General features: G+C 37.3%; 2 protein-coding genes across 3 annotated transcripts; both read right to left on the reverse strand.

Annotated features, from left to right (window-relative positions):
- Positions 1–955: 955 nt before the first annotated feature.
- On the reverse strand, positions 956–18,959 carry arhgap18 (Rho GTPase activating protein 18). Its single transcript, XM_041976275.1, has 18 exons — positions 18,622–18,959; positions 11,156–11,390; positions 10,739–10,862; positions 10,092–10,177; positions 9,787–9,936; positions 7,785–7,848; positions 7,106–7,224; positions 6,712–6,783; positions 6,504–6,597; positions 6,164–6,255; positions 5,907–5,984; positions 5,650–5,809; positions 5,455–5,537; positions 5,151–5,357; positions 4,840–4,974; positions 2,818–2,939; positions 2,651–2,706; positions 956–2,525 (listed from the first exon to the last, which is right to left on the reverse strand). The coding sequence occupies exons 1-18, from the start codon at positions 18,750–18,752 to the stop codon at positions 2,434–2,436; spliced, it is 2,100 nt and encodes a 699-aa protein (XP_041832209.1). The 5' UTR covers positions 18,753–18,959; the 3' UTR covers positions 956–2,433.
- Positions 18,960–21,631: 2,672 nt separating this feature from the next.
- Positions 21,632–27,449, reverse strand: fkbp6 (FKBP prolyl isomerase 6). Of its 2 annotated transcripts, XM_041975082.1 has the most exons (10): positions 27,205–27,449; positions 26,548–26,705; positions 26,337–26,454; positions 26,161–26,250; positions 25,880–26,082; positions 25,478–25,597; positions 25,186–25,383; positions 24,831–24,940; positions 23,305–23,390; positions 21,632–21,876 (listed from the first exon to the last, which is right to left on the reverse strand). In XM_041975082.1, the coding sequence occupies exons 3-9, from the start codon at positions 26,425–26,427 to the stop codon at positions 23,318–23,320; spliced, it is 885 nt and encodes a 294-aa protein (XP_041831016.1). In that variant the 5' UTR covers positions 26,428–26,454; positions 26,548–26,705; positions 27,205–27,449; the 3' UTR covers positions 21,632–21,876; positions 23,305–23,317. The 2 variants fall into 2 exon arrangements, with proteins under 2 accessions (XP_041831016.1, XP_041831015.1); XM_041975081.1 differs by lacking the exon at positions 26,548–26,705.
- Between the last annotated feature and the right edge of the window lie 425 nt (positions 27,450–27,874).

Consider the following 27,874-nt stretch of genomic DNA (forward strand, 5'->3'; position numbering starts at 1 on the left):
GGGGTTTGCTTACAGTTTTTATTCAAATAATTCAAACATTTAATTTCTAATTTTTCTTGAGTATTAAAACAGATCACTTCTGTGAAATCCTTTGACTCTAACACTTTAGCACACTGAAATAAGAATCTTAAAGCTGGCCTTATTGGAGCTTTCCATTTCTAGTCTGTAAATGCAGTATGCTCACTGGTACATGTTTATAGTACACAGGCAATACTGTATTTGAATGTTCAAACATAAAATTTCAGACCAAGTTGCTTGTATTCAAATAATCAACAAAAAAAAAAAAAAAAAAAGAAAAAAAAAAGTGTTGTTCTGGAAATGTTATCTAAGTCATTTGATTTAACGCCTCATGTTTCATACTTGATATGACCTGCTGTTTCTGAGACCTACTGCATCTCATTTTGGTAAAAACTGCTCAAAACCATGTTGTATTCAATATATTTGTTTGTGCTTAAAAAAAAAAAAGTAAAACATTTAATTTAAGAGCAAAATAGAGACTTAAGATTTAAAAAAGAAAAGAAAAAAGAATTTTCATTCTATTTCTTGCCAGGCCTAAAGGGGTTAAATAAACATATAGTTCTGTCTAAATATGCACTTTTATATTTTATATAAAAAATTAAGCCACATAATGTAAGCATGTTACTAAAGGACATAACATGTCTTTATGGTGGTATAACATATTTGGGGAGTCCTTATATTGTTTTTTCTACATTTAACGTTACAAATGTTGGTGTTTAAATTATGTTTGTTTTCTGTATCTTACAGATAAAACAATAAAACCTGTTTACATTCCTGCACAGCTACCAGAACAGAAGCAAGATTACAAGCATTTGTGAAAGTTTGTGAAAACACTTAAAAATGAGTAAAATAAAAAAAAAAAAAAAAAAAAAAATTTACAGTTTGCACATGCCACGTTGGCTCATTTGCTTACATAAAACACACATAAGAGCAAATATGGTAATTAACAACCGCATGTTTATTTACAGACAGTTTCAGTGGTCATTTAACAGGCAGCTACATAAAGACATCATTATCTGCAAAAATCACAGTAAAGAACATTAAAACAAGACAGGCCAGAAATAGATGGTGTCTGTTAAAAATAATTTGAATATTAAAAAATAATTCAACATTTTGTTGGTGTTAACACCTCAGAGCTGTTCAACAGAATGAAAATAAGTGAAGTGCAAATACCATCTCAGACAGGCTGTTGAGGCTGTGAGAAACCACAAAGAATCTGATTGGGCTGTTGTTGAAAGTACAGATAGGTGCCAAAAAAGGGTAAAATGGAAATTTTATGCTCCTGGTTGCCATTATACCATCAGCAGATGTCCAGTTTCTGAGTCAGAAAAAAACAAACTAATGACTTAGGATTTAAAACCTGTTATGTGCAAATGTATAATTTCTTAAAGCAATTTCTTTAGTTATTTATAAGTGTATTTCTTTAACATACTTTAGAGTCCAACGAATCTTTGGTACTTGATTTGTTCAAGGTAAACCTGTGCACATGCTACCACTGCATTTGTTTTATTAAAAAATGTATTGTTAGTTAACATCTGTATTATCACACTCAAACATCCATTGTTTAATTATTTAATTATTATCTTATGTATAGATTATGACCATACCCTAAAAACACTCACATCATCATCACTTGCCCTGAGCTAGTCAGCAACAGTGTGATCACAAAAACCCAGAAGAACTATTTTCATTGTTTCTTTAATAATTGCTCTTATTATTAATAATGTACATTTCTTCCGAAGCTTCCTGGAAAAGTGCTTGGATATAACAAGATTTAGTAATGGGGGCATAAATTTAATTTATAGGTCTTTTATAGGTTTTAAAATATATATAAATAGATTTATATTTAAATGATTTTTTTTATTTAATATTCATCATATTTTATTAGCCAACACATACTTCCATCTAATTGCAGATACATTAAAGTGGTTAGATGCAATAAATCACAGTACTAAAACAAAGAGTTTTCTACCAGTGCACAGATGTAAAAGAAAAAAAAAAGTCTTAAAAAAGTGGTTTTCTTTCACCTGAACAATTTTACTGTACTATTCTTTAGGTAAATGGTTGATGCTTAAAACTCTTAAATTAAGCAGCTGAGGGCAGATTGGGGCAAAGTACACAAAGTTTATATTAGGTTGCTTTTTTGCACAAAACCTCTAATTCTGCTTATAACCTCATCTTATTTTGGTGATGCAACACACTAAACAGAAATATCTTGTCTCATATTTCAGTACGTTTTTATAGCTTCTTATTTCTGATAGATTTCAGGATTTCATATGCGTGCCACACACGAAACAGTTCAAAATGCATCCAGATCCAGCAGAGACCACAGAGAACCAGCTAATGTGTTGTCTCAGCAGGACGCAGTGATGGAAATTTACAGCCATGTAAGTTCCAGCAGGTGGTGGTGGCTGATTAATGCTGAATGGCTCTGATCACCCACTCTGCTGTAGGGTTGAGCTGGACGAGGTCCTTCATGTATGTCTCCTCATCTAAACACCGCTCCTCTTCACGAAGAGGCAAACAGGGAGAAGAGCAGACACAGAGACATTTAACAGATGCTTACCATGAGCTGTGGTTACCAGGACGATGACCTGCTAGAGTACTATTTCATGATGATAAAGCGACTTACTAATGTTTCCACCAATCTCATAAAGACACAAATCCTCCTTCTTCAGTGTCACTGAACTGTAAAAGTGAAAAGAGAAATGGCAAAGGAGAGAAACAGTGAGATAGTGAAAGAGACATGACTAGCAGAGAAGCTTTCATAGAGTACAAATGTACACTTGTAGGCATTACCTGTCTTGGGTGAGGAAGCGTGTTAATACATCAGTAGCTTGCAGCTCCTCAGTAAGCTGAACTGCCATGGAAACTTTACTGAACTGTGGCGCTTGGACACGAATAAATCCATGAGAATTCTCCTGATCATAAACACAGACAGAAGAGAAAAAACACAGTCAACCACGCCATCATAAACACTTAAGGAAAAAGAGGACATCAATTTGAAAGCTGCTCATTGACAAAAACACAGATTCAAGCTGGACTTAGGACAACTAAAAGAACATAGACATGAATAAACTCCTTCTCTGTTTAATACACTCAAGTCATTGTTTAAACTCACAGCTCAGTCTGTGTTAAGTGTACCTGGAGTACTCATTCACCAATAATCTGTTAAGAAAAACAGATCTATTTTAAGATCTGCTGCCTCTGGGTTAACTGTATGCCATGTAAACTGTCATTTTTATTAAACTTCTATTAGCGATCAAACAACCGCATCAGACTCAGTGCAGACAAATAAGAACAGACAGACTGCTATTTTCGTGGCTCTGACAGTTGTCACGCATATAGGATGTTTGTTTATACACTTTTAAAAAAAAAAAGTCCTGCATTCAATCTAGACAACACTTTAAATGTTGATAATGAGAAATGATACTGCATCTGAAAATAACACGTTTCACATAATCAGGAAGAATGGCACTTTGGTTTACTGTGTCGTATCAGTTCTTCTTTTAACGCCTCTCTGTAAGCACGTCAGAACAGCCATTCACTGTAGTGTGGGGAGTTTCTCATGTAAGCTGTGTATAGGGTTGGGGCTTTTTTGCTTCAACTTTTATTTAACATGTTACAGGATTTGACTTCATGCTGTTATGTGCAGAATTTGGTATTGTCTTACTGTATGCACATTTCTGGATCTTTTGTCTCTTCCTCTTCTGTGACCTGAGCCCATGCAATGATTTTGGCCATTTCAATTGTGACTATTTTGGAGGCAGTTTCTCCAAAGGACACAAAGATCAGGATCAGTTATCACTGATATTCATGCTTACCCCTTTATCAAAAAGTTTTCAAAATATCTTTAAAGCCTGACCCAAGAAGTAATGGGCAAAAAAAATTCTATATTTAAAATCTGGAGTTTTTGTCTGGTCCTTTAACAAAATGTAAAAACACGCAAAAAAATTAAATTAGCATATAGTAATAAACAGTATGTACCATTAATTACCTACCATGTGATATGTCAGAATGATTGTTGTGCAAAAAGTATCCACCAGAAGACAAATATCAGACTGTTTGCAATAGGGTTTTGAGCAAAGGTTATACCTTAAAGCAGGGGTGTCTAGCTCTGGTCCTTGAGGGCTTCAATCCTGCAGGTTTTAGATGTCTCCCTGATCCAACACACCTGATTCAAAATAAATGGCTCTCTTTAACAGCCTGTCGTCACGTTCTGCCCAAGCATGTTGACCGATCAATCTAATTCAGGTGTGCTGCAGCAAGAAACATCCAAGACCTGCAGGACAGTGGCCCTGGAGGACAGACTTTGGACACTCCTGCCTAAAAGTGATGCAACTGGTCTCAAAAACAGTATTTAAAATGACACGCATTGGATTAAAAGTTTAATTACATGATGTACTTTAATTCGGATCAGTGAGATGGGGCAGGGTTGGGACAGGGAAAGTCACAAAGAAATGTCTTGCAATAGTTTCTTGAGGTTTGTCAAATGATTATGGGGGTAAGAAAAGAAAGAAAACCAATTCTGGACTGAGAAAATGTTAGTAATTTACAGCACCTGTACTGGTAGGAAACAGATTTTATTCAGTGTTTTTGTGATTGTCTGATTCATGGCTTATCATTTTGGGTGTATCATTCATAACCCACTGAAAACATCCCATGCTGAGCAGAGAATCTCTCTAAGACGATATTTCTTACTCTGAAGGTATTTGACTTTCTATCTTTGTGTTATATCAGTAAATAAACAAAAGGTAACTGTAGAGTTCATCTACATTTTGCACTGTGTCCCATCTAATATTGAAAATGGCTTCCTCCTACCTCAGAGATAGGTTTATCAGTCGGTTTGTCAGTGGTAATCTTCTTCAGCAGCTTCCGTACAGCTCTCTCTTTATTTTGTTTCCGCTGACTCTCCATGTTTTGTTGTCTGACCTGGGTCAAAATGAACTTTGGGATCTAGATGAGACAGTGAGGCAGACACCCTTAGTATACACTTCAACAGCGAACATGCTCCCTGAAAAGGATCATTATTTTTTGGTGAGTAACCAGCATATAAAAGCTGTCTTCCACTAGTTATACTCATGTTTATAACGTTGCCAGAACATCTCTAGCTAGTTGTGTTTTGATCTTACCGTCCACAGGAGTTTCTGATATCTTATCAGTAGCCGGACGATGCTGGCTGTACTGGTTGCCATGGAGAACTCCTGTTGCTCCGTAACCTTGAACCGAAAACCTTTGAACACGAAGATGTTGGGTGCCATGACAACAGAGACGTTGTTCAGAGTCATCTTATTTTTGTCCTGATGGTCAATCACACGCTGGAAAAACTCCACCAATGCCTGCAAACAGAAATTTTATTCAAAACAAACATGGTCGCCAGTTTTATAAGGTAGTGAAGTAACAATGTGATGCATTTCAAAGGGAGAGGACAGCTACCTTCAAAGTATCCCGATTGGCCTCAGGCAACAAAAGGACCAACAGGTTCAAAGCTTGTAGCTGCTGCTTCTTTGTGGGGAGCTCTGACATTACACACACAGCAAAAAAAAAAAATATATAAACGAAGGTTCAGCTCACTGTCTCATAATATGTCTGTAAATCCCCTAAGATTACTCAGACAGCTCCTTTACATACTGTTGACTGCAATAAATGCATTGAGGTACTCCACAGTCAGCAGTGGATGAGGCAGCTCCCTGATAAACAGCTTCAAAAGGCTGGCGGCATCATGCTGCTTCAGCTGTTCCCATGGAAATGTACCACCATAGAAAGAGGTCTCTAGCTCCTGACACAGTGACTAGATTTGGGGCAAATACACAAAGGCCAGCATGCTAAATGAGATGTTATCAACCAAACAATTTTAACAATTTGCAATGCATCTATGGGAAAAATACCTTGACTCTTGTGGCTGCTCCAGGGATCCGTAGCAACCCCTCGGTATCTAATCCTTCCTCCTCGATATGACTAACGAGCTAATGACAGGAGGCAGAGATTGAGGTTAAGTAACGGATAACAGCGAGTAAATGTAAGAAGAACCAGTCTCATTTGTGCACAAAGAGCTGCAGAATCATTTATTATTACATGATTTAACCAGTGCTTTTTTAAATTGTTGATGTCTCAGACAGACAGCATCACTGGTTGCTGTGCTCACCCTTTGCAGTATGAATGGCACTTTGGCCCCAGGATCCCGTCTCTGGTCTTGATCCAATAATGTGGGAAGAGGAACTCCAAACAGGCCACTTTCTACACACATATATATTCTGAGTAAAACAGAAATGTCTTCACATACTTCATGAAATAAAAATACAAAAGATGTTCCATCAGTAAACATGCAATTTGTCCCAGTTTAAGCTGCTTTTGATGAATTTCTGAAAGGATGTTTGTCAGCATACAGCTACGCCTGTATATGCAAAAGCTTTATTTGATACATTTATCCCAAAGTTTTGTTCATCCACCTATGATTCCTCTGTCAGTGTTATGTGCGAGAATACCTTTAGTCTTTACTTTGACAGCTTTATGCGCCTTGAGGTCGACACCGGCGGTGTCAAACAGAGCGGTCATCTCCACAAGCACCAATCTACGCACCTGAAAGATCATTTTTAACCAGAAAAGTTCACAAAAATCTGATTTTAAAAAGTAACTGGTTTTGAAAACAAATCTAACTTAGAATAGCAGCTGCATTGTTTTTTTTTTTTTTACCTTTTTCATATCCAAAGGTGACAAATCTCCTATTTTGGTCTGACCTGTTTTATCTCGAAGCAGCTTGAAGTTCTGCAGAAGAAAAATACAGCAACGAAGAGGCAGAGGTTTGTCAGTGACTGTAGGAGAAAATGCCTCATTATGTTCCACATGGAGAGGTTAAAAATAATCTGCTATACCAGCATGTACCACAAGATGTCACTGCAGACCATTACTGCTCCTGAACAACGTACACTAGCCTGCTTTTTGCTTGTAAGCAACATTGTACATTGCTCAATTTTGTTGGATTCAAATAGTACATTCCATATTTAAAATGAGAACTTTCTGGAAAGATAAAACAACTAAATACATTTCCATCAAACTATGATGTTAGGCTGTTAAGAGTGTGACTCACAGGGAGTTTGTCGTCAGGTGAATTGAGGCTGGTGGTGACCTTTAATCTTTGATGGTTGTCCCAGTAAGAGAGTGCCTGCTCTGAAAACGCCACTTCAACGTTCAGTTCTGTGTCCATTTCTGTGAAGACACACATAGAAATAGAAGATAAAACTGTACGTGCAGTTCATATGTGATTGTGCCGGTAATGTGCAAGGATAATGTAAAAATAAAAGACATTAAAACATGTTTTTATTGTTTTATAATCTCAACATGTATTGGGCACTGCAGCAGGAAAAGGAATTAACACAGAGTCTGAGTTTCTGCTTCTTTAAGCATAATGCTGGAAGCCTAAGTTCCATCTAAACACATAGAGAAAAAATCTAAATAAATCAATAGCTAAAATTCTAATGAGCTGAATTTATTTCCTCTTAATCTTGTTGTGATTTTATAGCTGCTACAACTAGCACTACCTGTAAGATGCTGCAGAAACCCTGCTGCTGTGTTGTATTACTTCTAGAATACTGCATCATATTAAATTAAATTAAGCGCCTGTTTTTAAGTATGAATTTTTTTCTGTCCTGTCATTTCCAGCTTGTTTGTGTCCGAGTTGCCAGGCAGACGTTAACGTTGAACTTGTGTGTCATTCTCCATGCTGACTCACACTGTACTGGTATTAATCTGTAGTAGGTTGGACATACCGCCTGTTGATGCATCTTTTTGTCTACTCTCAGTTCCCCCTTTGAGTTTGTGAGGCCCTTCATCCTACAACAAACAGCACAATGCAGACACATAACTGTACAGCTTAGTGATAATAAGTCACAAATTTACAGAGTATCCTGTTACACATTATCTTGTTTGTAAATTATTGGACAAAATGTGCATTTATGTGAAAGACACTTGGTTCAGGTAATTTGTACTTGTATTAATAAACTTACTTAATAAATTTACTTGAATAAAAAAAATTTGGCTTACATATTTTTTATGTATTAAACATCAATCGAGCCAAATGCAATAAAACATGTTGAAAGGATATGATATTGTAGTATTGGCATGAAATTTGATGGTTTTATTTTAAAAGAAATTGGTAAGCTGTTCCTTAATATTACCAGGCAGTTACTGAAGTTAATGACAAATTTTTGCCACTTCCTCTGTGGTATGGAAAAAACAGGAAATGTAAAAGTTACTGAGGATGAATATTCAGTTCAGGCAATGAAAGAAGGAGGATATCATGACGTCAGGTAAACAGCATTTGTCTTGTGAGTTACTTAACAAGGTTTTCTTCCAGAAGGACGGCTTTCTGTGATTCTGTGACAAGCTGTGATAAAAAAAATTACACTTTCTGGTAAAAAAAAAGTCATCTGGTGGATTAAAGAGCCTCCCACTAGTACTGAAGCTGTTTTAGCCGGGTAAATAACTGGTGCACTGAGCAGCTTTTTACACCTTAAACATCCATGTTGGATGACACATCCTGTAATTCAAAAACACATAAAAGCTAATAAAAGCTCAGTAACTGGTCTTCATGAAGCAACCTAAATAATTACAGAGACTGTAAAAACTATTACAACTGGGTTAAGACACATCCAGCATATCATGACAACCCAGTCAAATTGTATTTTAAGTGATTATGATGAGGAATCACTCAAACACTGACATCAAATGCAATCAGCAGCTAAAGTCATGGCAATGTTTAATAGTTAAAGTAAGATCTTTCATCATAATGAGAACAAAGCTGAAAGTTTTGACACTAAACAGCTGTGTAACATTAAGAAAACCTCTTATCTGTAAGGTTATTTAAAAATATATAGTTTAAATTTAAAAGGGAGCTCAAACATCAGACACTGGAGCAATGGAAATGGTCCAGACTGAACCTGCTCCAGTGTGATGGGACTATCAGGGTAAGAAGCGTAACTGTTGAAATCTTGCACTGATCATACATACATACATTAGCAATGTTATATGCCTGATCTATATATCTGAATATATTGTAATATCAGGTTTTCCCATAGATTATTCATTCCTCTTGGAACGGGAGTACTATACAACAGCTATGTCAAGATTAATTTAGCTCAGATTACAAGAGTTCAGAAAGAATGAGACATCATCTTGGACTGATCACTCAGTCTAAACCTACTGTACAAGATTCTATATTACTTCATCATTTTATTGCTGTTCATGTTGTTTATTCAGCTTCAGTCAACTAGGTAACATATTAAGTGGATTATTTTTTATGTAAGCTTTTGTTCTATATTTGTACTATGATGACTCCAAAGATAATATGACTTTGTAGCACCTAGAGCTGATTTAAAAGCTCCATGAATAAGATCTAAAACAATCTGATAGCACAGCCGTGAAATAGGCTCTACATTTATAAAGCCATTTTCAGTTTCAATGGTGATAATTCTACTTTGTGTTTATAACTAAGGTCACAGTAGGTGGTGGAGGTGTGTATTGGACATTTACCCCACTTGTATACTAGAATTACATAGACAGTATTCAGTTCAGGAGATTTGGTATTTTTCAGCTTTACCCCCCCAAATTTTATATATATATATATATATATATATATATATATATATATATATATATATATATATTTGTGGAGAACAAATAAAAAATAAAAATAAAATAAAAACACAACTTGAACTGGGTTGACATGCACTGACACAGCATGATGTGAAGCAGCAGAGGAAGGCTCCTCACCTTCTCAGGAGGTCCAAATATGTCCCGAACGTCAGGAAGGTGTTGCCGGTTGCGTCGCCGCAACGTTTGCTGGAATGATGTGACGCGACGCTCTACAGCCGCAGCCTGTGTTCTGGTGAGGGTGGACAGGAACACTGCGCTGTCCTCTTCCTGCATATTAGTCAGGACATCATACCAGACAAGACACAGTTATCTATTCCTTCAGCAAGGTGATATAGTTTTCTATTTAGTTATTGTTCTACAAGCAATTAGCAGTAATACATTTTATTGTGAACTCATTGGAACAAGAACAATATGATTGACACCTGCTCCTGCTCATCAGCAGCCAATGAGTCGTCAAACAGCCGTACTAGCCCCGCCTCCGTTAGCCATGCCTCCTCCTGTTCGCCTTCTGAAAAAGTCAAACAAAAGAGACATGACCGACCAGCAAAGATGATGGTTGTAGTTTTATATGTTTTACACAGATGATGGAGCACCAAAACCTGAAATGTACAAAGAAAGGGTATATATATATTTGTTTTAATGTAGCCAATTTAAACCTCTCTTTTTCCAATGCAGGACACTTTGACAACAGGGAAAAGAGGGACCACATACAGAAAAGGGCACACACATTAAACAGGAAGAGCATGTTTACTCCTCAAAACAATACTCCTCACAATAGGTTAAATATAACTGAAAAGATCCATACACAAGCATTATATCAAACATCTGTGAAGTCTTCTTTGAGTCATTGGTGTCACTGTTAATAAAAGAGATGTAAAATGGATCTCTCTCTCTTTATGAAAGAGGAATAAAGGACAACAAAACCCAAGTCTCACCTCATACACACATACACACAAACTAAACTAACCTGAATCAAGAAGAAAAATGACTGTGTATTCCAGCACAAGTAATAACAGAAGGGTAAAACTGATTCCCTCTAAGATATTTCCATGGATACAGTGAATCCCACCTTCATGAATTTTCTGGTGCTCCTCTTCTTGAGCTTCTCCTTCTCCTCTCCCTGCTCCTCCCGAGCTGGTGATATTTTCCACCTCCTTCCAGTAGTCATCCATCTCCAGCTCATCCAAGGAATCCTGCAAAAGGTTTGGATGGTCTATTCATTTGCAGTTCCACATTCTCATTCTTGTCTCTGTCCAGACCTGCAGTTTACGTTCCTGAGTAATCTGATTTGAAAAAAAAAAAAAAGAATCTGCAGGCTTTGATGCCATGAGATAACAAATAATCTTGGCCAGAGCCCAAACAAATCCAACTGAGAGACTTCAGAAGAGCAAAACAGCATCAGAGCAGAATATAAATGACTTCACTGACATCGTACAGCTTAACTATCTTCATGTGATGATTTTTCTTTCACCTCCTCACAGCCTACCTGAGAGCTGCTGCGCTGACATGACGGGCGTGGTTTGGACCTAGTATTGGGACTGGAATCTAGCTTGGGGCTGGAGGAAGGCTGGGACCTGGGGAAAGTGGCGGAGCTTGGATTTGAGAGCGAAGATTGATCACTGCCGTTTGTTTTTGCATTACTGGTGACCGAGGAAGGTCCATATTTATCTCCATGTTGTGTGTTCAGGTTTTGTTGAACAGTGTAATGACCTGTTCTGCGGCTGTAGAAGAGGAACACAAAATATTGTCTCATTTTATTTATTGCAATCTTGAAATCAGGGTAAATATGTCTGATAAGTTCAATCAAATTTCTCTAGAAACACAGAGACCATCAGGTGATACTGCTTTGCCGTTACATTTATAACTGCGCACTTTGTACTTTAACAGTGATGTTATGAGTGATGTTCTACATGTGCACCCATCATAAAAATATCTCTGCTCATAAATGTTGCATTGTTTGAGAACTGCTCATCCTGCAGCAATGCCTCCTTTGCTTTTTAATGGCAGGAGACATGAGAGATGACACAAATCTGTGAGTGCGAGTCAGACAGACACAAGCTGGCTGAAGGCTCTAACTGAAGACAAGCCAGCACCATGTCGAATTCCTGACCTGTCAACTAATGACAGCAACATCTGCCAGGGCTAAAAGTAGCAGCTCCTGTGCACTCTGAACTTCCCTTAGCTAGATAAACACATTTAACACAGTTCATTACTGTAAATTTGAGTTTCGTTGCAAAGAATAACTGAAGCAAAGTAAACTCCTGGTCATTGTGTAATAATCTAAGTATATGTTCTTCTGAAAACAACTATATGACAGTGAGCAGCTTAATGTTTGTGCAGCTATGATTTACTTCAAAAACTAAGAGGGCACTAAGGCTGCAGCAAATTTAGATCTCTCAAATTTACACAGCACACTGTACTATTAAACCAGTGATCGCCACTAATTACTGCCTGATATCATGTGATATTTTTTGACTTTTACTACTTTCTGAGAGTACGAGCTATATTTTCATTTGTCCAGAAGCATAAACACACACACACATGCGCACTCACAAAGACATGGTTAAGTGCTTATAAGTGTCATTGAGTCAAACTACTGCTGCACATACAGTAATTTATGTATTGTCAGAAGCTGCAGCAGCAAGCAATAGAGAGGCTCAGTAGGACACCGTTTCCATGGCAGCTCGATCTTATGATGGTAAAAGCTGATGAGTGCATTTTTGCCTACTAGAAGAATCCCGACGCTGTGCAATTATGTGTTTTTGACAACCACAGGACCTTTTGCTGAATCCACACTGCAAAAAAAAGTTGTTCAGATAAAAATTTGCTTCTACTTCCTGTTTGGTGGCTGGGTTATCAGCTTTGATTGGCTGTAACGGACAAATGGTCTAAAATATGTCTGATAACTCTGGCGAAGCCTGGACTAAATATCATTTGAATCAACTTTCTATCTAATGGAAATGTTTAACCTTCTGTTAATGTAAAAGCAGAACTTGATCTTAAATTGATCTCATAGGAGTTTTGCATTCTGTTTGATCCAAGAAATCATGTGTGCATCATTCTTTGATAATCAGTCAATAGTTCAAAAGTTATGCACATGTGCACCTCCAGCTTTGACCTTTTAGTGGGTGGTCCACAGCCTTCAAGGCACTTGAGAGGACCATACCAAGTTAATGTGACAATTTTCAAAACTGTTTAGCAAATGTTTGTGGCTCCAATCAACTCCAACTGCAATAAAAGTAAGAAGAGGAAGAACATTTAAACAGTGTAAGTGCCTGAGCAGCTTTACTGTTTGTATCTCAGTAGTTACAACGCCTGAAAGAGAAACAGCACACTTACTATGATGCCTATCTCATCAGCAACAGCAGTGAAGCTATCTGTGAGTCATACGATTACTTAACATAATAGTGTTTCATCTGTTTCTCAATATTTCTTTACAACTTCAAAGTACAGTTATAACTGAGAGAGCTGCTATAGTTAAGTGCAAAAGATGGAGATGCAGCTGCCTACAGTGACGAGTTGTTGTCACATTTTAATCAGCTGCAGCTTTAGGCAGTTTTCTCCATCTCTGAATCATCAGTGTAATCTCACATATCCAAACAAATCAGAAAGGAAAAACAACACAGAGGGTTTAAACTTGTCGGTAGTGCTCTGAAACTGTAAAAAAGATTCAAGTCAGTACAAGTTTTGACAACAGCTGTGTAGTCTTGCATTTGAACTCAGCGTGCACACTGATCTGATCTTGGCTTTATGTTTAAAGGAAAAGATTAGATAAAGATCAAACTGGCCATGTGGTGATGCTATAACCAAAAGTCAAACTAAGTGAATGGGTGAGGGGCGCCTTATTTGTAGGAAACTATTCTTCACTAGTAAATGGATAGCACTGAGTTAATGTGTCTCAAGCTGTCAAAATGAACAACTCTGAATAAAACTTTGAGACAAAAAAAAAACATGTAACTATTTCAGCATAAAATTTAACTGAGTAGCATTGAGTTGACGTACTGTATTCATTAATTTGGAATTATCAGCAGTAAGCTTTAACCTGGAGGTTCATGCTGAGTGAATCCACATACCAAAGCAGACTTCCTGCCACACACATACACTGACTGACAGCAATAAAAGCACAGATAAACACAAAAATATACACCTTATTCAGGCATTTTACCAACAATAGATTCGCTTCCGTTTTCAGTTCCTTTTCCTGCATCCTCATTCTCCTACACCGCACAGACTATTTCATCTAATATATCTTTTTTCTTCCTATTAGACACTTTTTTCCTCCTTTTCTCTTTCTTGTTATGCAGGCATCTCTTTTCTTCCTCCTTTTGAGATTAAATTTAAAGCTTTATATTCGTAAGCTCAGTTTCAATATTGTAAAGATACAGTTTTCCCCTGATTGGTGCTTTGAAAACTTCACCAAGTGAAATATTGCATGCATGTGGAATTCCAAATATGTTTCTGTTTTCTGATTTACTCCAGCAGATTCACTTCAAACCTAATAGATCCACATGAACTCACTCCATGTGGAGTTAATCATTTACTTTTACTAAGGACTTCAGAAAGAAGACTAAGTCATAAATCAAAGATTAGCAAAGAAATGCTCAAATAAACAGAACTCAAAAAAGATTTTTAGTATAGAGTCATTACATATATGAAGAAATATTTTCTATTTTTAGTAGAGGATTTGGATACCTGCATGAGCCTGAAAATATAAAGCCAAATTGATCTGGTGCCCTCTCAACCTTTTATCTCAACTTAATATTTTTCATATTTCTTTGAGAAATGCTTCCATTTGTTAAACATTCAGGTTGGAGTTGCATGACTTTTATGCATTTTAGATGCTGCATATTATGCTATTATTGAAGAAACGGTTCTTAAATAAGTTCAGCTAAAGATAGCCAGCAATTACTCACTCTTCCTTTTCTTGATGCACATTCTTCTTTAGTATTCATATTACATTTGGATTCCTCTTCTTCCGTAAAAAAAAATCATTGTCCTTGTAGTTACGGTTGCTTGTTGCATCATGAAGTATTAAATATTAATGATAAAGGTAATTTATTCACAAATAATGCGTTCAGACAGCATTTTAGCCACTGAACAGACTATGAAACCTAACTCATTGATACTGGATGTTAAAAAAAAGTGGCTGATCCTGGATCTTCTACAGCGAGGAATTTGCCCATGGGGTGCAGGCTTTACAATAGGGGTGTACAAACATATTTTTAATTTTGTCTCTAGCTTCAGTGTTTAATTTATTAGGAATTCTTATTTATTTGACCTCAGTGTTCTTGCTTATTGTGATTGTAATTTAATGTTTTCAGGAAACATTAAATTACATTTGCAGCTTTGTTTGCTGCAACCTCATGACATTCTTTTTTGAAAGAGGAAAATATATATAAAAAAAAGTGTTTTTTGATGTTTTGTAATTTTAGTAGATAAAAGTTTTTTTTGTTTTTTTTGCCTTTTAATTCCAGCTAGTTCAAACATGTTGGATATGCAGGAATATGTCATCCAACGATGACAAACTGACAGAAGGGATCATGAACAGGTTACTTCTATAGTAATTACAAGGGGCAGCTGAAGTAAGGTTTAGGCTTCAAAGACTTAGGGCAGGGGTGTCCAAGTCCGGTCCTCGAGACCTACTATCCTGCAACTTTTAGGTGCAGCCCTTCTCCAGCACACCTGAATCAAATGGCTGAATTGTCATGTGCATGTCATTCAGCTCTGAAGAGGCCTGGTAACAACCCATTTGTTTGATTCCGGTGTGTAGGAAAAGGGATGCATCTACACGTTGCAGAATGGCAGCTCTCGAGAACCGGACTTGGGCACCTCTGACTTAAGAGTCAGAAATCCAACTTAAGGGGGTGTTTAATTTGCTTTTCTGTCCGCAAAGTTTGAAATTCTGACTTAAGAGCTCACAAACCGATCTGAAAATTCAGAGGAATCACGACCACCAATCCCAACATTAAAATCCAATATGGCTGCCTGCATGTAAACCTGAGGGATAGCAGCAATAATAATTTGTTTTATCAGCGTTTCCGCCTGTCTTTCATTCATCAGTCACACAAATACGGTATTACTGCACAACCTATATCAGAATTTATGGCATATTTCTGTTAACAAATTACAGCATAATGCATTATAAGCATGCATATTTCAACAATGACCAAACCTACTGGTTTTCTGGCTTACAACTGAAACATGACTAGCTGGAAAATGAAGACATGCCTTGTATCAACTTGTGGACTTCTGAAGCAAAAGAAAAAAACAGCATGAGGCCCTGATGAAACATACACCTGAGTTATCTGATTAGAAGAGACACTCCTGCCTCATTAAACTGGAATCCAGTGGTGTAAGAAAACAGATTTACAACCATGTTAAAAATTAAGCTTTTCTGCTGCAATAAGTCTTCTTTTGTTGTTGACCATCTTGGGTAAGTTAGCATTCTGTAAGAATCAGTGAAAAGCAAGAGTGCAGGCGTTTCTGTGCTCATGTGTCTATGAGTGACGCTATCCTGAAACTACGATAAGCAACACTTTTCTCTGAGTTTAATAAATACTATGTGACCAAAGTAAAGGAGGGCTGTGCTTATGAGTCAAACCAACAAACGTTCACACAAACACACACACAGATTACCTTTAATGGAAAACAGAGCTGCATATGCAATTGTCCAACTCCTTATACCTTCAATCCCACATCTGTTATCAACTGCTTAGAGCTGCTGACAAAGATGGGAGGTGTGAGACCATGCCTATGTGTGTAAATGCATTTTAACACCACAAATCCTGACCTTAAAGTTCAGGATTATGTCTAAAATCATTGGAAACAATTTCACTGTAAATAGAATAACATAAAAAAGAACTTGTGTTTTATATCATTATTTTTATTACTTGATACTTCTTTCCCACTTTTTTTTTAGGTTAACATAAGTTTTGTTCTGCATCATTCTTTTGAATGCACAAATTGCTCACAGAATTTGGATTTTACTTATACAACAAACAAATAACACACTACAAACTCCATATCAAGAAAAGTTGGGTTTTCTTAAATGCAACAAAAACATAAATTTGAGACTTATTAATTCATTTGAGCCTTCATATAACAGACACAAGAACAAAGAAGTTAAAAAAAATTAATTACTGAAGCCAGCAAAACCAAAGAGTAAGACCCAAATAAGGACAGAAACGTTTATTAACCAAATACTAGTCTGGAAGATTTTATATTTATTATATCAAATGATGACAGACAAGGGTGTCACAATTGGGTATAAAAGGAACAACTCTTTATGAATATTTATTTTCTAGAAAAGTAATGTTTTATTTTACCCACCAAATAGTACATGAAGAATCATTGGCCAGTTGCAACACTAAAATTCTGCAATTGTGTTTAGGTGTTTTGTCTTTTTACTTTAATTAAATCTCAAATACAGAACTTTTTTTCCCCTGGGGATGTTCAGCCTTTTGCATTATGATTATTGGGGGGAAATTTGCTTCGTTCCTGAGGATGAGATAGGAACCAAAGATGTCAGTATGAAGACCAACAAGATGTAAACAAACAGAACAAAGAGACAGTTTAGATCATCTACAACCATCACAAAATTAAGAAGAAGGGGATGAGAATTGTTTGTGTGTGTGTGTGGCATTTCCATTCAGGTCAACAGATGCCAGCTGGTCCCTTTGCAGACAGAGGCTGCCTCTGTTCCCACTCTTACAGTCACTGCCCTCAACAATGACCCACTGAATGAATCTACAACATAAGCTCAGTGCCTGTCAGAATATTTAGCCTTTTACGGCCTGTCTTTCTATTTTATCTGCTAATTCTTCAGCTCATTAACAGTATTCTACTGACTCATGTTCCAAGTTAATAAGAATGAGCATGCTTTCTTTAGTCCATGTAAGAAATAAACTCTAACCAGCTAATTAACTAACAAGCAAAGAGCACTGGCTACTACAGGAAAACGGGGGTGGGTGTGGGGGATGCTGAACTTCCGAACCCCTTATAAAGACATCAGCAGGACACGTAACCCAAGGTCTGTCTGTGTCTCGTTTTTCTAACCACTAGGAAACAATGACCACAAAACTTGGCCTACACAAGTCAACGTAGACAGGATGCACACACACTGCTGTGGGAGAAGAGACAAAAGGAGGCTGTAATGTGATGCTTTTTTTTTTTTTAGCTAGCTGGACAAGCCATCTGGAACACACGCATCTACAGTGCATATACCAACACTCACACAGGGGCAGGTGTGTTCATCTGAAGGCCAGGTGAACTGGGTTTCTGACTGCAGTTTTCTGATGCACAGGCTTTACAGCAGGTTAGGCCTGAGAAACAACACAAAGCCGCCTTTACTACAAAAACAAGGCATTTCTTAACTAGAAACTAGTTGGTCAAGAACTCAAGCTTGAGCCCAAAGTCCAAAATCCCCACACCCTATCCAGTCTACAAGAAAGCGAAACTATGCATCAATGAGAGAATTAAATTACTTTATATGTTTGTCAACTGAACACTGAACGGGGGCAATGCAAATCTCCAGTGGTGTGCAGGAATTATGATTTAGTCTCCTCTGCCAAATCTGGGCTATTGTAACAAAGCCAAGGTAAACCTGCTGATCACAAGTTTCATTTCCAAGGCTAAGGGTGAAACTCGCCCCAAACCTACCCGTTAGTGCTGGGCTCTAGTTTTCCTGCAGGATAAATAAACTTAACACTGTGAGGAGTCTCTTTTTCTTGTCTTTATCTTTTCTTTTTTTTTCCTTCAACTTTTCAGCAATGTCAGCACATTCACACAACTCATAGGCAAAAAAATGAGGAAAAGCCAAAAGCAATGTGACCTTTGCCCACTTGCTCATGAACACTCACGCACTTACGCATCGCCTCTCTGAGTTACCATTTGCACACAATTCAAAGTGGATTTATCTGGGTGGTATTACCAGCACACACGGACATTTCCCACCTGGGAGCGGCGGGATCTTGGTTCGGGACAGGCGGACAGCTGGACGCGCAAAGTTCCGTTTGCGGCAACAGTTCCGTGTTGCTGTGGTAACCCGTTAAAACCACTCCCTGAGACTGGTGCTGTCGGTTCATGTTTCTCCTCCTTTTCTTCTTTCTTCTCTTACTCTCGCGGCTGACATCCGATCACTAATCGATAATCAGTCCACGTATATGCCTCCTTATGTGTATCTATAGATGACTTCCATCGCTGAACTGTTGTGTTACCGACTCATGCTGGCATCAAACTCTCCTCCTTGTTTCCCTCAGTCTTTCTGCATTTCTCTTCAGCTTGACTTTGAGCCTGAGAGCAGAACAGGGGCTGGGTTACACGCTGAAGCTCAGGGATTGGCCGAAACCGCAAGTCAAAGTTTTAGAGTTGACAGCGCCCTCTGCTGTTCTAATAGGGTACTGCCTATTTCCTGGCGTGAACAGTCATGAGTTTTCAGATGGGATTATTTTGTGTCTTAATACAAAGCACATCATATTAGTCTTTTTAGTTTTGGCTTTGCATTCCAGCACAATGCATTAATAATGTAGCAATGATTAAAACCGGGCATTATAAAGATTATTACAAATTACTAGTAACGGATTTCTACCACTGCACAGTTAAACCTTTTTGAAAATTGTTTTAAAAAGCAGACCGCCAGTTTTAAAGTGAGGCTATTTAGGTCCATAAGAGTTTAGGAATTGTACAAGCCCATTTCATTTGATACTTTTAAAAAAGATTTCCAAACAATCAATTCAATAGTGTTTTATTTGTTTTGTCATTTGAAAAAACTGTTGAGATACTGAGACAAATAAAACTAAACAAGCTGCCCTTTTGGAGTCTGGATCCAGTGAAGGCTTTCCTCCACTGTCCATTACCCCATGCATGCTCAGGAAGGAATTCATGCATTCCTCTTTTTTTCCCTATAAATTGGTTTTATATGAGTACTTTGAATTTGTCTAAAGTGGATAATAAAATCAGTTTGATTATAAGTGGATTACCTTAAATTGGACAGTAATTTTAATGTCAGATGACTGTCGTTAAGTGGTGATATATAAATAAAAGTTAACAGAATTAAAAGCAGTCTGTAGCAGAATAAAAAGGTCAAATGATTAGAGAAGCAAAAGCAGTGTGATTGAACAGTCATTCTTCCTAATGTCACTGGTTAACATTTTCACTGATGATTTCATAGGTGACAAAAGTTATTCAGACTCATCCGAACAGATATGTCAGTTGGGTCTTCTTTATAGTTCAGATGAACAATGACCCAAAACATACAGCAGGACTTGTTTAAAAATAAATAAATAAATAAATAAATAAATAATAATAATAATAATAATAATAACTGTAGTGAAATACAATGGCTTTAATTTGAGCATTTTACCTTGGACCAAACCAAAATGTCGATTAAAAAAATTGAATGAAGGAAATCATTACAAAAAAAAAAAAAAGAAAAAAAAAAACATTTTTTTGTGTACATGTGTACCTCCTTCCAGTAAAAGATCCAGAAAATATAGTTTATCACTTACATTTCAGCCCTTATGAACAGTGCTGTAGTTTTTACAGGGATGTCATTCCTCCACTCATCCTCAAAACGTTTGGATGCAAAAATGTACAGATTTAACTACAATAACGCCTTGTAATAAACTGATTATGGCAGTTTATTACATTTGATCACAATAATTACTGGATTAATTAAACACTCAGAATATGACATTTGACAATACAGGTTTACACTGAGAGCTTTTACAGCTGTGAATATTCTCAGGGGGGAAAATAACACTGGATAGTGTTGAGCATGAATGATCACAGCAGACTAACTGTAGGGAAATAAATTACATGGTTTAAGTATTGGCACTGGATGTGAAAATCCTGCAAGATCACTGCAATGTACCACATGGAGTAGACAGGGCATAGATATTTCTTTCAAAAGATCCAGTTCATCTCTCACTAACAGCCTCCTTACCTGAGATGAAGATATTCAGCAATTCTGGAGACCATTGTGTTTGTCTGCCTGTGTCAAGTTAAACCGTTTTTCACGGAGCATGACCCTCTGACCATGTGCTGGGAGATGATGGTAAAACACACACTGTGACAAGTGGATTAGCCAGCGAGGCCAATAAGATTTTTGTCCTGCTCCTCCCCACCTTTGATTCCCCGTCATGCTACCCACCACTGCTTGTCCCTCTGTTCACATCCACATACATCAGCCTTTTCTTTCCAGGTTCCGTTTTCCACATGGCTTCCTGCACTTGAACATCTTGACATCGCAACCAATACAGGAGAGTTCACAATGTACCGATGTCTTTTAACACATATGGCAAAATAAGCAGCCTCAGATTGTTGTGTACAGGAGATTGATGGCTATTGTTAAAGGCCAAGGATAAAGCCTGATGAAAAGAAGATTATCTACAATAGATCTTTTTTTTTCTTATATCTAAAATGTCCCACATCTTCTGGCTCGTCATTCTATTGTGACCTATAGTACATTTCATAGCTGAGCAGGTTCCTGTGGATAGGTATACCGCCCTTGGTTTTTGTTGGTACACAAAACAGCTTGTGACACTGCAGATAATCGTCAAATGGACCCCCTCCCACTGACACTAAAGCTTCATTCTCAGGTAATTAGGCCAAGTGAAACTAACACTTTGCACTTACTATACTCCAAGCTCCCCATGCCCATCTGCTGAGATTAGAATAAATGAGTGGAGTGGACTGTTCTGAGAAAAAACAAAGTCCATCAGCAGGACTATGATTAAATCACAGGTAATTTAGTCCTTCATTTACCAAGACTACCTTTATTAAAAGAGGTGTTATATTTTCTCTCACATAAGTTTAACTTGTCTGACTTTTTTATTGCGTGGAGACAAATGCAAACAGCAGCAAACTGTCACTAGAGAGCTCCTCCAAGAATACATCGCCATTAAGCTGAACTCAACTTCTATATCATGAACACTCTCTAATATCTTCAATAAAGACACAAGACTTCAAATGTGGAAACATTTATTATTCATCATAACCTCAAAAGTGATTATAACCCATGCAAATGTTTAACTCCAGGAAAGCCAGGATCCATGGACAGAACAAGAACCACTGAGCAACATTAATAACAGAAAATTTTTTTTTTTTTTTTAAAGAAATGAACAAATGATCTATAATTCCCCTTCACAACATGAGCAAAAACTTTCAACATTGTGAGCAATGGAACAAAAAAAAGTTGGATCTTGAAGCCTGCAAAACAAACATGCTGTTATTAAAGTCAGCCAACTTCAAATGAAACGAATTTTATGACAAAATAAGTAAAAAGGTGTGTAAACCCTTTGAAATCACAAAGATTGCTGCTTGACTCATGAAATAAACGTGGATCTAAAATTCTAGACAAACTAAAGTAATTTAAAAATGAACGGATGGACGGATGGACAACATGTAATCCCTTCAAGCCCATGTAAACATCTACACTGAGAACTTCTCCAAAAGTTATAAAGTTACTAGGAGTTGAACCAGACAGGGAAAGAGGTGAGGACTGGACATGCGGGCTGTAGCGTTTATCCTGCCTATGAATGAAGTCATACAATATCTGGTTCACGACTTAAAGACGCATTACCTAACTTTCCACCTTAAAACTCCACGTTCCAGACTAGTTTGATGGCACAGCGACATTTTATTACGAGCATTTCTGGAGTCACCGCTGACCAGAGAGAGTATAATTTCTTGCAACTTTACTGTTTTAGTTGTGAAAATCTAAAATAACCACAACTTTTCAAACTATTTTGTGTCATGATTATACTTTTAGGGGTAGCTTTATTCACTTTTGTAGAGTCATAGCAAATGTATCATCTCACTGTACTGACATGTTAGAAGATGATGCAGTAGTCATGACGATGCTACAGCACCCTCTGCTGGACATCAAGGTAAACTACTTCTACAGTCTGATGCATCTGGCTATACAGCCAATGAGAGCCACATGAAGACGGATGTTCAAAGTTTCATCACATTTAAGCTTTGAGGAAAAAGAGACAGCCCTACTAAGCATATTAATACATCAAGAGTTTTGTATAATGAGACTTGCATGAAGATCAGATCATATTTAATGACTCTCTATGTAGAAATCTCAGTGATTTTTCAAGTTCAAGTCTTCAAGGGCCACGATCCTGCAGGTTTAGGATGTATCCTGACTAAAATTACTGGGTTATTGTGCAGAACTTGACAAAATGCTGATGGATCCTTTTCATTTAAATCAGGTGTGTTGGAGCAACAAAGCACCAAAAACATGCAGGACAACGGCCCTCGAGGATGAGAGTTTGACATCCCTGTTCTAGATGTTTCCCTGTCCCAACACACCTGGCCAACAATCTTGTTATTGATCCATCAATTAATTAATCCAACAGTTTGAAGAAGGGACATTTCTACAACCTGCAGGACAGTGGCCTTCAAAGACCAGAATTGGACATCGTATGTTCCCAATTTTACCATCTAGTACACAAGTGACAAAAACCACATTTCATGGGCCTTTACAATTAAATTGATGATAGTGCAACTAATATTTTACACAATACTGATGATCTGTTCATAATAAGCTGCAAAAAGGAAACTGAGTGGAGCAATTTTAACAGATCTACCTTCCCAGGCAGTTAACAGGCGGGATTCTTACCATGATGCCATGATGACATCTTCATTCTCCGTTTAGCTCTGTGAACATCCTTGAGCAAAAGACTTTCTCTTTGTCTAAGCTGTCTTTATAGCATCTGGAACATGAAAAGCCTTTATGAGAACTGTTCAAATCTGCAAATATAGGGATTATTTTTGACCTCTTCTTAATGAAAGCCCCCTGTACAGGGGGCAGTATGAGATAAGAGCAGCACAGAAGATCTTGTGCACACTATGAAGAACCAATCATAACATGTGACATCCTAAAATGATTGAGAGAAACTCAGCTAAGACTCTATTAAGTACTGGCATCCAGAGGAAACAGTTCAAACCCCAAGCAATCCTCTGGGAATGTTACAAAAACACAAGAAGAAAACTGTCCACTTCAGGGAAGTCACAATTACTTCATTTCACAATTAATCCACAATTATTTAATTGTAAGGATCCTTAAATACAGTCAATTTCCATAAAAGATCATTCCTAAACCATAAAGGCAGATCAGCGCAACTGGTGCACAGAAAAAACAAAGTTATTTTATATGTCAAATGGATCATCCTGCGACCATCGTCTAAGGCTTAAAGACGATCAGAAACTTCATAAATAAGGAAAATAAAGTGATTTTTGGTGGATTCTGTTTACCGCTGTGAGAAGGCCCCTACATGCCTAAAATCAGCTTCTCTCAGCAAGAAAATGCCAAATTCAGATTTTTAATTTCGCACTTGTAATAACTAATTTCACAGATTAATCTTTCTGCAGTGATTTATTAATTTTGACAGCCCTAATTAAAACTTAAAGACCTATGAGGAGTGTTCATGTGATTTTTAACATTTATTATGTTGGGAAGATAATTAACGCAAAACAGTCGTGATAATTGTAAAATTTTGATTATTTCTTTGACAATAAACGTAACAAGGAAATTTGTAATGGTGTCATCACTAGTCTACTTTAGAGCTTCTGCTAATTTCTCCACTTGAAGTCAACCACACAAACAATGTGTCATATGAAAGAAGAGACTTTGAAATCATGCCTTACTTTTGCTGTTCTGTGGTGAAAATTTTTATTCCAGCTAAAAAATAAAAACTCTGCTAATGTGTTCTCCTATGACCTTTGTTTGAAAAGACTCATGAAGGTCCTGGTTGTTTTCTTGAAGATTAAGAGGGTTTTAGAATTAAGTATTCACTCTTCCTATTATATACTATCTTGAGGTTCACTTCTGTCTGGATCCTCTTGGTGTTTCTAAGGTGAATTTGGGGGCCATCCTTCGATTCTCCTGACGCTAACCATTGACAGAAGAGGCTATTATCAATATTAGGTGATAAGTTCCTGAGATATTTACCTGTTACTTCATAATACTTCATTTATTTGAGGTATATCATTTTGAAGAGGAGGCTGAAAAAATAGGCCTTGTCAAGAAGAGGTTAAACTAATCCAATTTCCAGGCTAGTTTGTATTTAGGATGTTTTTGCCTTTTAATTAGCCAAAGTCACATTAAGAGCAACTTAAAGAGACTTCATTTATAACACCTTAAATCATCTTACATTGCCACTTTCCTTAGGAGGTTGTTGATGTCGCTGTCAAATGGCTTCTTCGCTTGTGCAGTTATGAGGCAACTTTGAGCGCGCTCATACTCCTGCAGCTCCAGGTAGGCCTAGGAGAGATGATTTAGTTTTAAAAATGAAGTGAAGCTGGAAACTTTTTGAACAGCTCCTAATCATTTAGCTCAAGTTAAAGCTAAACTGTGTGAAACTAAAAAGTCAATGTCAAAGGATCAATTGCTGCCTTTGCCTACCGACCTTTCTTTAACATAATTTAAAACAGAACATTTATTCTCATGCACATCAGCATCTGTGGGCATTTTTATCTCACAGCTTACAAAGAAAATCCCTGACTGACCTTTCCACAGCGAAAAAGAGCCTTTGTGTTGGCAGAGTCTATCTCCAAGGCTTTGTTGCCATATTTCAGTGCTTTGCGAGGGCTGTCCAGACGGAGCTCAGTGAGAGAAAGGTTCAGATAGAGAGGAAGCAGAGCTGTCTTGATCTTTTCCTTCTCCGGTTCTAACTGGGTTTCCCTGTTCCCAAGCAGCATCAATGCCTGTTAGCAAAGCAGATCAGTCATCACACATTAGCCAGCACACATGGTACCTTCAAAGCAGATAAAATGAAATGCTTTAAAGAAAAAGATCTACCTGTTTATAGCGATCTTTGGCATTGTAATATCGGCTCTGGTTGAAGCAACGGTTGCCAAAGCTGCGTAGCGTGTTGACAACTTCCAGAAGTGTAGACAAAGTAACTGTGTTCTGCTCCTCCTGAGGAAAGAAAATGTGAGACAGCTAATAACAAACAATCCAAACTGAGTCTTTTGCTATGTAGTGCATTAGAAAGATAAAATGTAAAAAGAAAGCTCGGCCTTGATGTGTATCTAAATGTGCTGCAGCTTATTTGTAGAGCCAGGAAATATAATTATACAGCTTTCCGCAACTACATAAATCATTGTTCTGTTAAAAGAGCTGCATGTATCTGGCACTATCAAGTGGAAAAACTATGTCTCAAGCTCAGGATTTTTAATGTCCTCAGGCCTGTTTCCCTACCGGACACATTGCAATAAAGTCATCCACTTGTCCTGAGTCGAGGTAGTCGATGATCTGAACCTCATAAAGAACCGTGGCAGAGGCGGGGATGAAAGGAGGACAGCCCATTTCCCCGTATGCATACTGGGGCTGGAGGAGGAAACGAGAGAACTCTCCTCTCCTCATGGTCAACAGACCCAGCTCCAGTCCCGCCAGTGTCACATCTGATCAAAGGGTAATTTTAAAATTATAATCTCCCAGTTTAAAGGAAAAAGATGAAGCCTGCATGAAAAATACCTCACCTCTCCCCATCTTCATCATAGGGGGGTATCTGTTGTTAGTGGTGGTTTCAAAAGGATGATCACAATACTCCAGGAAACCAGAGTAATGGACTGGATGGAAGAAAAGAAAAAAAAAGCCCAAATTAAAAAAAATTTCAGTCATAAAAGAGTCAAGGAAAATATTTGTTCTAACATACTTAATACTGAAGCATTTTGAGGTATAGGTGGACCCTCTCCAGGCTGAACGACCTCCTTCAAGATCCCTCCATCCCCCAAGATGTCATCCATCTGTTGGCTTAGCTGTTCAAAAGGAGTCTACAATGGCAAGAAAATAACCCTAGGCACCTTTAAAGTTAACAGTGCAACAGATACCAGTTTTTGTTTAGTGATATCCTAAATCATTCTCACAGAAGACAGATATCAAAGCCCTTTTCTGTCGTTTTTCTTAAAGGTAAGCTGACCCTGACCTTTCAGGGATCAATGAGTTCTGGTCATGCATCTCTTTAAATGAGGAGAAACATCTGGAGAATTTGATGACCAATACTCATTTATCTTTAGAAGAAACCCTGATAAACACCAAGAGGAGGAATTAGGACAAGTAGTAAATGTCCAGATTTCTATTGTCAACTGTGAACGTGTGGGTGAAAAAAAAACAAAAAACAAAAAAAAAAAAACAACAAACAAACATATATATATATATATATATATATATATATATATATATATATATATATATATATATATATATAAAGAGGGGTTGTACAGGTACAACTTTGCATTTGAATGTGATTTGTTTGGGGGGTTTTATGACAAAACTGCGAGTGTTTACATTACCAATAGCACATCATTACATTTTGTACATAAAACTTGAGCAGCCTTTTAAAGATATACTTATTTATATGTGCTATTTAAAATAAGAATTTTAAGTCACGAAGACAAAATTTGCAGAAATATTATTGAGTTGAAGCGACTAGCCACATGATTTCTTGTTAGCTAAAATTTACCACTTGTTTGTTATTGAACAGTTTAACCGCATGCAGACGGCTAAGCTAGCTGGACACCTACCCGCGTGCTCGACATCAGCCGCTCATTCGGGTTTCTTATCCTTAAGATGCCCGAAATAAACCCGTTTCTCCACATTTAATCGCTTGTGTAACTTACTGCCACAGTCAGGAAATGTATCTGATCAGTGTTACACAGCTATATTTTAATTAAAAATAGTTTCCAACTCTGATTTGGCGTTTAGATTTGGTCCAACTGTGTCACATGCGATGTTCAACAAACGAACTTCTTCTGTGGGCAGGTTCACAAACTGTGTGCACGAGTTACTGACCAATCAACTCAAAGATGTGGTTTGATACGCGTGAAACACACGTGCACGTGTACATGCATGCTACATAGACCTATGTTTGTTAGATGAATTAGTTATTAAATTACCAAATCCTATTACTTCAAACTTCAATTATCCAACCCAGTAAACAATAAAGTCAGTAGCAGAATAAGCTGTTTGGTATTGGCAATGAGGATATGGTTAGTTTTTCCATGTAACTATCATGCTCACCCCACAAATACATTTTCTTTACAAATGTGGAACTATTCAAAAGGAAAACAAGGATTTCCAACGGTATATGATTTATTTCCAAGAAGCATTGTGACAACAAAGAAATTATTCACTAAACACAAATTTCCCCACTTTTTGTGCAAAGTTGACATACATGTACGTAAAATTCCCTCC

Source organism: Melanotaenia boesemani, chromosome 22 (genome assembly GCF_017639745.1).
Source record: "Melanotaenia boesemani isolate fMelBoe1 chromosome 22, fMelBoe1.pri, whole genome shotgun sequence".
In the NCBI taxonomy this organism is placed as follows: domain Eukaryota; kingdom Metazoa; phylum Chordata; class Actinopteri; order Atheriniformes; family Melanotaeniidae; genus Melanotaenia; species Melanotaenia boesemani.